The following is a 12,473-nucleotide window of genomic DNA, read 5'->3' on the forward strand; positions in this document are numbered from 1 at the left end:
AAAAAAAAAAAAAAAAAAAAAAAAAAAAAGAATGTAATGGTACAGTAATGCATATTTCAAAGTAAGGTGAGAGCTTCGTGGTGTTTGCATTCACATTCACATTGTACCACAATACACACACTTTTGCTTTTGAGACAGTGTCTTGCCCTGTTGCCCAGGCTAGAGTGCAGTGGTGCAGTCGTACCTCACTGCAGCCTCAAACCCCTGGACTCAAGTGATCCTCCCACCTCAGCCTCCCTAGTAGCTGGGACGACAGGTGTAGGCTGCTACACTCAGCTAAGTTTTTTATATTTTTTAATAGAGATGGGCTCTCGATATGTTGCCTAGGCTGGTCTCAAACACCTGGTCTCAAACGATACTCCTACCTCCACCTCCGAAAGCAGTGGGATAACAGACGTGAGCCACCACACCTGACCCACACGGAGTCTTCTGTAATTGGTGATTCTACTGTGTTGTTGAATCAGTTGATAAACGCACTGTAAAACAGGTTCATTTCTCATTGATGAACTTACTGCTGAAATAAGGAACTTGAATCATTTACATGGAAAGTTGAGCCATGTTGCTGAAAGGATATCTTTTTTTTTCTTTTTTTTTTTTTTCTTTTTTTTTTTGAGATGGAGTCTTACTCTGTCACCCAGGTGGGAGTGCAGTGGCGCGATCTCCGCTCACTGTGACCTCCGCCTTCCAGGTTCAAGGATTCTCCCACCTCAGCCTCCCAAATAGCTGGGACTACAGGTCCACACCACCAGGCCTGGCCAATTTTTGTATTTTTAGTAGAGATGGGGTTTCACCATGTTGGCCAGGCTGGTCTCAAACTCCTGACCTCAAGTGATCTGCCCACCTCAGCCTCCGAAAGTGCTGGGATTACAGGTGTGAGCCACTGCGCCTGGCAGGATATCAAATTTCATTTAGACTGGAGGAATACATTCAAGGGATCTACTGTACAGCATGGTGACTGTATTAATAACAATGTAATGTATACTTGAAAATTACTCAGAGAGTAGATTTTAAGCGTTCTCACCATGAGAAAAGTGATAAGCATATGTGGTAATGCATATGTTAACGAGCTCAACTGAGCCATTCCATAGTGTATACATATGGCCAAAATATCATGTTGTGCACTATAAATAGATACAGCCTGTATCTGGCAATTTTATGAATAATAATAAATGAATAATAATTTTAAAAAGAAAAATAACAGTATGGCTGGGCATAGTGGCTCACACCTGTAATCCCAGCACTTTGGGATGCCAAGACGGGCAGATGACTTGAGGCCAGGAGTTCAAGAGCAGCCTGGCCAAAATGGTGAAACTTTGTCTCTAATAAATATACAAAAATCGTCTGGGCATGGAGGTGGGCACCTGTAATCCCAGCTACTCGGGAGGCAGAGGTATCACTTAACCTGGGAAATGGAGGTTGCAGTGAGCCAAGATCTGCACTCCAGCCTGGGTAATAGAGTGAGCCTTTATTTATTTCTGTAAAGAATGCAACAATATAGGCCAGGTGTGGTGGTTCACGCCTGTAATCCCAACGTTTTGGAAGGCCAAGGTGAGCGGATTATTTGAGGCTACAGGCACATGCCACAATGCCCAGCTAACACTTGACATAGACAGGGTCTTGCTACATTGCCCAGGTTGGTCTCAAACCCCGGCTTCAAACGAGCCTCTTGCGTTGGCCTCCCAAAGTGTTAGGATTGCAGGTGTGAGCCAATGTACCTAGCCTGGATTTAGAAGAAGAAGAAGAGGAGGAGGAGGAGGAGGAAGAGGAGAAAGAAGAGGAAGGAAGAAGAAAAAAGAAGAAGAAGGAGAAGAAGAGGAGGAGGAAAGAAGGAAGAAGAGGAGGAGGAGAAGGAGAAAAAAACAATTATAAATAAGTAAAATGTGGAACATGAAAACAAAACAAAAAAAGTTGAGCCATTGATTATGAATGGAAGCTGCCATTGTAACTCTGCTTTTTTAGGAAAACCAGATCCCATGTAGATGATTTTTTAAATTTGGTTTTAGAGGTAGGTTCTTGCTCTGTCACTCAGGCTGGAGTGCAGTGGTATGATCATAGTTCTCTGCAGCCTGGAGCTCCTGAGCTCAAGCGATCCTCCCAGCTTAGCCTCTCAAATAGCTGGGACTACAGGTGCCACCACACCCAGCTAATTTGTTGTTGTTGTTGTTGTTGTTGTTGTTGTTGTTGTTGTTGTTGAGATGGGGTCTGGCTATGTTGCCCAGGCTGGTCTCAAACTCCTGGCCTCAAGTGATCCTCCTGCCCTGGCTTCCCAAAGTGCTGGGATTACAGGCATGATTTTTAAATTAATTTATTTGCAGCTGACAAATGGTAATTGTGTATATTTATGGGGTACAGTGTGATGTTTTAATATATGTATATATCATAGAATGATTCAGTCATGCTAGTTAACACATCTATCACCTCACCATCTCACCATTTTTTTGTGTGTAGGGAAGGCATTAAAAATCTCTTAGCAATTTTGAAATACACAACACATTAATAATGCAATATAAATACACAGTAATATATTAATGCATCACTAAATGCAATGCAATGCAATGTAATAGGTCACTAAAACTTACTCCTCCAGTCTAACTCTAACTTACACCCTTTGATCACCATCTTCTCTTTCTCAATCCCTCCTCCTCCCCTGTAGCCTCCAGGAACCACCTTCCTGCTCTTTCTATGAGATCGATTTTTTTTAGTTTTAAGCTCCCACATGTGAGATCATACCGTAATTGTCTTTCTGTGCCAGCTTATTTTACTCCTCCATTTCTATCCATGTTGTCACACATTACAGGATTTCCTTCTTTTTAGGGCTGTATAATATTCTATTTGTATATATACCACATTTTCTTTATCCATTCATCCATTGTGAGACACTTAGTTTGCTTCCGTATTTTGGCTATTGTGAATAATGCTGAAGCGAACGTGGGAGTGCAGATGTTCTGAAAAGACTTAAATGTCACACCTGAAATGGTAAAGATCCTCTGAGAAAACATAGGGAGAAAGCTCCACGGCATTGGTCTCGGGAATGATTTTTTTGGACAGGACCTCAAAAGCACAGGCAACAGAAGCAAAAATGGACAAATGGGATCATACCAAACTAAAAAGTTTGTGCACAGCAAAGGAAACATTCAGCAGAGGGAAGAGACAACCTAAGGAATGTGAGAAAATGTTTGCAAACAATACTTGTGATAAGGAGCTAATATCCAAAATACATAAGGAACTCAAACAACTCAACAGCAAGAAAACAAATAACCCAATTAAAAAAGAGCAAAGACAGCTACTCGGGAGGCTAAGATGTGAGGATCCCTTGAGCCCGGGAGGAGGAGGTTGCAGTGAGCTGACATTGCATCACTGCACTCCACCCTGGGCGACAGAATGAAACCCTGTCTCGAAATAAAAAATAAAAATGTGCAAAGGATCTGAACATACGTATTCCAAAAGAAAAAACATACAAGTGGCCAACAGGTATATGAATAAAATGCTGAACATCACTCATCATCAGAGAAATGCAAATCAAAATCACCATCAGCTATCACCTCACACCTGTTAGAGTAGCTGTATCTTTTATTTTTTGTTTGTTTGTTTGTTGAGAGGGAGTCTCGCTCTGTCGCCCAAGCTGGAGTGCAGTGGCGTGATTTCAGCTCACTGCAACCTGTCCCTCCTGGGTTCAAGGGATTCTCCTGCCCCAGCCTCCTGAGTAGCTGAAAGTACAGGCACACGCCACCATGCCCAGCTAACTTTTGTATTTTAGTAGAGATGGGGCTTCACTATGTTAGTCAGGCTGGTCTTGAACTCCTGACCTCAAATGATCTGCCCTCCTTGGCCTCCCAAAGTGCCAGGATTACAGGTGTGAGACACCATGCCCAGCCTAGAGTAGCTATCATCAAAAAGACAAATGAGGTTTGTTGAAGTCCTAACCCCGATACCTGCGAATGTGGCCTGACATGAAAATAGGGTCTTTGCAGGTGGTAATCAAGTTAGGATGAGGTCAAACTTAATTAAAGTGGGTCCTAAATCCAATGACTGCTGTCTTTATAAGAGGAGAAGCAGGCTGACCAACATGGTGAAGCCCCATCTCTACTAAAAATACAAAAATTAGCCAGGTGCAGTAGTGCACACCTGTAGTCCTAGCTACTCAGGAGGCTGAGGCAGGAGAATTGCTTAAACCAGGAGGCAGAGGTTGCAGTTAGCAGAGGTCATGCCACTGCACTACAGCCTGGGTGACAGAGTGAGACTCCATCTCAAAAAACAAAAGAAAAAGACAAATCCTAACAAGTGCCGGTGAGGATGTGGGGAAAAGGGGATCCATTTACGTGGTTTTAATAATACAGGCGGCCAGGCGCGGTGGCCCAAGCCTGTAATCCCAGCACTTTGGGAGGCTGAGACGGGTGGATCACGAGGTCAGGAGATCGAGACCATCCTGGTCTACACGGTGACACCCCGTCTCTACTAAAAAATACAAAAAAAAAAAACTAGCCGGGCGAGATGGCGGGTGCCTGTAGTCCCAGCTACTCAGGAGGCTAAGGCAGGAAAATGGCGTAAACCCGGGAGGCGGAGCTTGCAGTGAGCCGAGATCACGCCACTGCACTCCAGCCTGGGCGACAGAGCGAGACTCCGTCTCAAAAATAATAACAATAATAATAGTAATAATAATAATAACACAGGCTCCATATGGGTGGTATCGAGTTCCCAGAGTTGCCATTACAAAGTGTCACAAACCCAGTGGCTTAAAGCAACAGAAATTTCTTCTCTCACAGTTCTGGAGACCGGAAGTCCAAACTGAAATCAAGGTGTCAGCAGAGCTACCATGTTCCCTCAGAAGGTTTTAGGGGAGAATCTGTTCCATGCCATTTTCTTAGTTTCTGGTGCTGCCAGCAATCCTTGGTGTTCCTCAGTTCATAGATGCGTAATTCCAGTCTCTGCCTGTGTTGTCATATGGTCTTCTTTCTGTGTGTCTCTATGCCATTTCTTTTCCTTTTTTTTTTTTTTTTTCTGAGACAAGTCTCACTCCATCACCCAGGCTGGAGTGCAATGGCACGATCACAGCTCACTGCAGCCTCAACCTTCCAGGCTCATGCAGTCCTCCCACCTCAGCCTCCTGAGTAGCTGGGATTACAGGCGCGCACCACCACGCCCAGCTAATTTTTGTATTTTTAGTAGAGACAGGGTTTTGCCAGGTTGGCCAGACTGATCTTGAACTCCTGACCTCAAGAGATCCGCGTGCCCTGGCCTCCCAAAGTGCTGGGATTACAGGCATGAACCGCAGTGCCCAGCCTGCTTCTCCTCTTCTAAAGACACCAGTCGTTGGATTTACGAGCCACTCTAAGTTTGACCTCATCTTAACTTGATTACCACCTGCAAAGACCCTATTTTCAAATAAGGCCACTTTTGCTGGTACCAGGGGTTAGGGCTTCAACAAACCTTTCTGGGGGACACAGTTCAGCCCACAATATGGGCAGCAGCTACAGTCATATGCTGCATAATGTCATTTTGGTCAATGACAGAGGATATATATCATTGTGAACCCATAAGATAATGTGATGGAGCTGAAAATTCCTATAACTTAGTGACATCATAGCTGTCATAATGTTGTAGCATGAGCATGGTTACTTTTTTTTTTTCCCAAGACAGAGTCTTGCTCTGTGGCCCAGGTGGGAATGCAGTGGCACGATCTCAGCTCACTGCAACCTCTGCCCCCTGGGTTCAAGTGATTCTCATGCCTCAGCCTCCCGAGTAGCTGGCATTACAGGTGTATGCCACCACGCCTGGCTAATTTTTGTGTTTTTAGTAGAGATGGGTTTCACCATGTTGGCCAGGCTGGTCTCGAACTCCTGACCTCATGATCCGCCCTCCTCAGCCTCCCAAAGTGCTGGGATTACAGGCATGAGCCACCGTGCCTGGCCCCAATTACTTTATTTTTTTGTAAATGTCATGTAGCCTGAGTGTACAGTGTTTATAATATATACAGGAGTGTACAATAATGTCCTAGGCCTTCACATTCACTCACCACTCACTCACTCCCTCACCAAGAGTAACTTCCAGTCCTGCAAGCTCCAATCATGCTAAGTACCCTGTGCAGCTGAACATCTTTTCTCTTTTATACTGTTTTTACTGTACCTTCTTTTTTTTTTTTTTTTTTTTTGAGACGGAGTCTCGCTCTGTCGCCCAGGCTGGAGTGCAGTGGCCGGATCTCAGCTCACTGCAAGCTCCACCTCCTGGGTTTACGCCATTCTCCTGCCGCAGCCTCCCGAGTAGCTGGGACTACAGGCGCCCGCCACCTCGCCTGGCTAGTTTTTTGTATTTTTTAGTAGAGACAGGGTTTCACCGTGTTAGCTAGGATGGTCTCGATCTCCTGACCTCGTGATCCGCCCGTCTCGGCCTCCCAAAGTGCTAGGATTACAGGCGTGAGCCACCGCGCCCGGCCTACTGCACCTTTTCTATGTTTAGATATGTTCAGACACACAAATACTATGATGTTATAGTTGCCTATAGTATTAAGTACAGTAACATGCCAGGCAGGTTTGTAGCCGAGGAGCTACAAACCACATAGCCTGGGTGTGGAGTAGGCTACAACATCTAGGTTTGTGTAAATTCACTTTAGGATGGTCACACAAGGACAAAATTGCCTAACACTGCATTTCTCAGAACATGTCTCCCTCATTAAGCCACACATGGCTGTATTATAATTTACATATAATTTTAAGGGTATACAAATTGCCAGAAATCGCCAGATGAATCCTTGGCAGTGACATACCCCTCCTCTCACCATAAAACATTGCAGACTGGCCCGGACGTCCAGTAGCTCATGCCTGTAATCCCAGCACTTTGGGAGGCTGCAGTGGGCAGATCACTTGAGGTTAGGAGTTCGAGACCAGCCTGGCCAACATGGCAAAACACCATCTTTACTAAAAATACAAAAATTAGCCGGGCGTGGTGGTGGGCACCTATAGTTCCAGCCACTTGGGAGGCTGAGACAGGAGAATCACTTGAACCTGGGAGGTGGAGGTTGCAGTGAGCCAAGATCATGCCACTGCACTCCAGCCTGGGCGACAGAATGAGACTCTATCTCAAAAACAAAAAAAAGGAAAAGAACATTTTGGACTGGTACCAGTTATACTGGTTCTTGATCCGTTGAATGTGGCTGACTGTGAACTAAGATATACTTCATAATAACACGTCAGACTTAGTACAAAAAGAAAGAGTATAAAATATCTTTTTTTTTTTTTTTGAGACGGAGTCTCACTCTGTCGCCCAGCCTGGAGTGCAGTGGCCGGATCTCAGCTCACTGCAAGCTCTGCCTCCCGGGTTTACACCATTCTCCTGTCTCAGCCCCCCGAGTAGCTGGGACTACAGGCGTCTGCCACCTCGCCCAGCTAGTTTTTTGTGTTTTTTAGTAGAGATGGGGTTTCACCATGTTAGCCAGGATGGTCTCGATCTCCTGACCTCGTGATCCGCCCGTCTCGGCCTCCCAAAGTGCTGGGATTACAGGCTTGAGCCACCGCACCCGGCCTAAAATACCTTTTGAATCCATCTTAATATTGATTCCATATTGAAATGATAATATTTTGGATATATTGAGTTGAATAAAATATCTCTTGAAAATGATTTTTAAAAATCCAGAAACTGTCTGCAATTATAATTCCAGACCACAGAGAAAAATGAGAGACAGGAATGTATAGAAAAAGGGAACATGGGTCAAAGTGAGCATGAAATTCAACTATAGAAGTGACAGTACCTAGCATGGGGTCTAGCACTTCGTAGGTGTTCAATTAATATTCATTTCCCTTTCCCTTCCCAGTGAAGGGTACACCTGTTGTGGGGATGTGTCTCCAGGCTGAGTGATCGGGAAAGACTTTCTCAATGGCTGGCACATGAACTTAGTCATTATTTCAGCTCTTGAGGTTATACTAGAAGATTTATATCCAATAATCATAAGGTACCAGGCATCATGCTAAGATGTATTAATTCATTTATGCCTTTGGATGGCCCTTTGAGGTAGGAACTGTGGTTGTCTCCAATTTACCATGGCGGCTTGCCCAAGATCATCTGCTGGTTGGTGATTAAGCCAGGTTTTCAGTGTGGCTCCAGCAGCAGTGGGGGCTGGGGACCTTCTGCCTGTTGTGATTGGTCTCTCTCTCTCTTTCCCTCTCTTCCTCTCTCTCTCTCTCGATCTGTGGAACATCCCCTCTGACCCCCAAGGTCCCAAGGGTCTTATTTCTTTTGGCCACGCCCTTTGGAGACCTGCAGATCTGGACACATCTTTGAGAGTTTCAGGGACTAGGGCCAGAAATGCTAAGCAGGGTCATGAGGAGCTGCCCCTGGGCTCGAGAAGGTGATGAACATGAGGGGAATGGTCTTTGCAGAAAGGAGAGGCGTCCCTGTAAGGAGGTCACAGCCACCGGGCCTGGCCAGCTGCAGCCTAGTGGAATGTGCCCCTGCCTCGTGGCCACATGCCCCAGGTGTGCAAGGTGGTGGCCCAGAGCACACCCTCTGAACTATCTTGACACATCTTCACCAGTTACTAGACCCCTCTCAGCCTGTTTCCTTGGTTGTAAAATGGGGATAACACTGGTCCCTACTTCCTAGGACTCTGAGGAGGAGCAAGTAGCTTGTCGTGTAAAACATGTTCCCTGCAGTGCCTGGTGCCTGCTAAATGTTCCATAAACGTCAGCTGTTATTTTCATTCAGGGGAAGCTGAAATCCATATTTTCATGGAAAATCTCCCAGTTTTTAAATGTGGACCAATAATTTCAGCTTTCACAAACCCAGTATGAGTCGGTATGGCCCCTAGGGTGCCAACTCAAAATCTCCGTTGAGAATTTTGCCAATAGGAAGTGGCCTCCTCGGAGGTGTTTGCTGTGTCCTGTGTCTGGCAAGTGGGGTGGTTTTGATAAGCGTGCTGGATGGATGAATGGGTGAATGGATAAGTGGAGGAATGAATGGAGAAACAAATGAGCAAATGAATAATGAATGGATGGATGAATGGATGAGCAAATGAATGATGTACACACAAAGGAATGGATGAATGATGAATGTGCTAATGAATTTAAGAATAGTGAAAGAATGAATGAATAAATGAACAAGTGGATGGATGAAAGAAAGAATGTACTAATGAATGAATGAACCAATGAAGAACCACTTAAAAATGAATGCAACTGAGGGGTTATAAGAAAAGGTATCTTAAGGCTGGGCATGGTGGTTCATGCTGTAATCCCAATGCTTAGGGAGGCTGAGGCGGGAGGATCGCTTGAACCCAGGAGTTCAAGACCAGCCTGGGCAACATAGGGAGACCTCATTGCTACCAAAAACAAAATTGTCTTAATTAAGTGGGCATGGTGGTACGTGCCTGTAGTTGTAGCTACTCGGGAGGCTGAGGTGGAAGGATCGCTTAAACCCAGGAGTTCAAGGCTGCAGTGAGCTATGATCAAGCCACTGCATTCCAGCCTGAGCAACAAAGCAAGATCCTGTCTCAAAAAAAAAAAAAGATAGAGGTATTTTAGAAGGTAAATTCAGTCTGTCCAAAACTGAGCTCTGACCTTCCCCTAAACCTGTGCCCATTCAGTGGATGAGAGCTCCATCCCTCAAGGGGTTCACCAAAAACCTTGGCTCATCCCTCTCTCTTATACCCACACCATCCCATCAGCAAATGTTGAATCTATCTTAAATGATTGATCCCAAATTCTCCCCGCTTGACTACCACCCAACTCCAGCTCCCTTCCATCATCATCATCACTTGCCTGGATGGGTCAGTCACCTCCAGCCTGGTCTCCCAGCTCCTGTCCTCACCTCTCACTGTCTCCTGTCCCCCACGGCAGCCAGAGGGTGCCTGTGAACACCCAAGTCAGGTTCCATCCCTCCTGTACTCAGAACCCTCCATGGCTCCCACCTCACTCAAGGTAAAAGCCAAAGTCCTCCTTGTGGTCCACCAGGTCCTGCATGATCTGCCTATCACCTCTCTGCCTTCACCTCCTTCTCTTTTCCCCTCAACCACTCCACTCCAACCACACTGACTTCCTTGTGCTGTTCCCCAAAACTGTTGGGCAGACACATTCACGCTTCAGGACCTTAAATTTGCTGTTTCCTCTACCTAAGATACTAAAGGGACAAGTCAACACACTCACCTTGACCTTGCAATTTAATGCTGTAGCCTACCCCGTGGACTCTCCTAGGGCTCCCAGTCCCTCTGTGATGCTTTACTTTTTCTCTTTAAAAAAAATTGTTATTTAAAAAGCATGTCTTGCTGTGTTGCCCAGGCTGGTGTCAAACTCCTGGCCTCAAGCAGTCCTCCCACTCCAGCTTCCCAAAATACTGGGATTACAGGCATGTGCCACTGCACCCATCCGAACTTTTTTTTTTCCATAGCACTTTTCATTTTCCATCCCACCGTTAATTTACTTATTATGTCCACTGTCTGTCTCCTCCCCTTGGAAGGTCAGACCCAGGAAGTCCAGGCTCTGTTGCCTAATGTATCCTGAGCCCCTGGAACAGAGGCTGGCACAAAATAGGTACTCAATAAATGCATAAGAGCAAAACTATATGCAGGCAGAGGACACACTCAGCTCATTCCTCAGTGATCACTTCTAAAGTGAAATGTCCATGGAAAACTAGAGTCTTATCCACATCTCTTTCTGGAGGCCTTCCAACATGCTCTGTGCAGCTCTGTTGCCTACCCCTGTATCAGGGAATGGAGGCCCTGCTTTATCCTGCCCTGTGGTGTGACTCCCAGAGGTATCAGATGTGCCTGGGAGTGGGAGTCATGGAAAATTGGCTCCTGCAACAGAGAGCTATCAGCCTCCCCATCAACATCCTGCTTACTCATTGGTTATTTCTGATTCTGTTATTTTCAGGGACATTGTCTTCTCATAAGTTCCATCTATGCAAAACTAAGCCCATGGGTCATGATGGTTCCCTCAGGCCAGAGGGCTTGCTGGAGAGACTAATGGATCCCCTGGCTAAGATCTGTGCTTGGGCTGCATACTGGTTAATTTCTTCCGCAGGAACAGCCTAAGCCTGACATTCTCCATCTTTTCCCTGGCAGGTTCTCCCTTCGCCCGAGCCAGCATTAAAAGTGCCAAGCTGGAGAACTCGACCTTTTTTCACAAAAAAGAGAGGAGGATGCGTTTCTACATCCGCCGCATGGTCAAAACTCAGGCCTTCTACTGGACTGTACTCAGTTTGGTAGCTCTCAACACGCTGTGTGTTGCTATTGTTCACTACAACCAGCCCGAGTGGCTCTCCGACTTCCTTTGTGAGTATTGCCCAGCCCCACCCCTGCCAACTCCGTGATCCCTCCCTCACACCCTTTTTCCACTTCTCTTTTTCTGGTAATATGTGTGTCTTCTTTGGTCCTCCTTGAATCTGCCCTTTCCTTTAGCCATTTCTATAACTGTCACTGGGGCCAATGTTGCTGTTGCTATGACAATGGAACCCATCTCCCTTAGGCCTGAGAGCTAGAAGCTGGAATTCAGGCCAACAAATGCTCCTTTCTAAGAGAGTGAGACAGGGGTGCTGGTGAAGGGGATGTTGGAAGAGAGACAGAGAAAGACAGAGCTCATAAGATAGACAGAAACAGAAACATGTATTAATAATTTTTATGTACATCTCTGGAAATGTTCATAACTTATGGCTAAGAGATAGAGGATGCCTTAGAAATAAGGAGTGGCTTATATGTTGCCCTCATTTTCTCTGCTTGTTTCTGACTGCTTCTCTCTTCTTTCAAACCTTCTGCTTCTTTCCTGTTAGGTTGGTGCAAAATTAATTGCGTTTTTTGCCTTTTTTTTTTTTTTTTTTACCACAATTACTTTTGCACCAACCTAACATTTCCTCCCCTGCCCTTTTTGGCTTTCTTATTCATTCATAGAACATCCCCTCCAGTATCTGTGAAAGCATCTTGCTCCCTCAGGGTACAAGGACCACCAAGGCTTTGCCCTCTGGGCCTATTCCCAGATTCTATATGAGTTAGCATGAGATAGTATCAAAACTGAGGGCCAAGTGAGAGTGAGGAAAAGCAGCAAAAGATGGGGAGATGTCTGAGCAGGATTTAAAAAGTAAAGAGCTCTGAGGAATCAACAAGAGCAGTGACTGGGGCTAGGCACAGTGGCTCACACCCATAATTCCAGCATTTTGGGAGGCTGAGGTGGGTGGATCACTTGAGGCCAGGAGTTCAAGACCAGCCTGGCCAATATGGTGAAGCCCTGTCTTTACAAAAAATACAAAAATTAGCCAGACATGATGGTGCACACCTGTAATCCCAGCTACTCAGGAGGCTGGGGCACTAGAATTGGTTGAACCTAGGAGGTGGAGGTTGCAATGAGCCAAGGTCATGCCACGGTACTCCAGCATGAGCAGCAGAGAGAGACTCTGTCTCAAAAAATTAAATTAAATTAAATTAAATTAAATTAAATTAAATTAAAAGAGTAGTGATTGGGCAGTGAGGGGGGCAGGTGGATGCTCTGGCTTTGGCTTGC

General features: G+C 45.6%; 1 protein-coding gene across 3 annotated transcripts in view; it reads left to right on the plus strand.

Annotated features, from left to right (window-relative positions):
* The window catches only part of CACNA1A (calcium voltage-gated channel subunit alpha1 A), a 312,076-nt gene that overhangs the window by 179,803 nt on the left and 119,800 nt on the right, over positions 1 to 12,473 (plus strand). For all 3 annotated transcript variants that reach the window (XM_023188767.2, XM_023188768.1, XM_023188769.1), the window contains exon 11: positions 11,045 to 11,254. In XM_023188767.2, coding sequence (XP_023044535.1) covers positions 11,045 to 11,254 — 210 coding nt within the window. The remainder of the gene's footprint in view (positions 1 to 11,044; positions 11,255 to 12,473) is intronic.

Source organism: Piliocolobus tephrosceles, chromosome 21 (assembly GCF_002776525.5).
Source record: "Piliocolobus tephrosceles isolate RC106 chromosome 21, ASM277652v3, whole genome shotgun sequence".
Lineage (NCBI taxonomy): Eukaryota > Metazoa > Chordata > Mammalia > Primates > Cercopithecidae > Piliocolobus > Piliocolobus tephrosceles.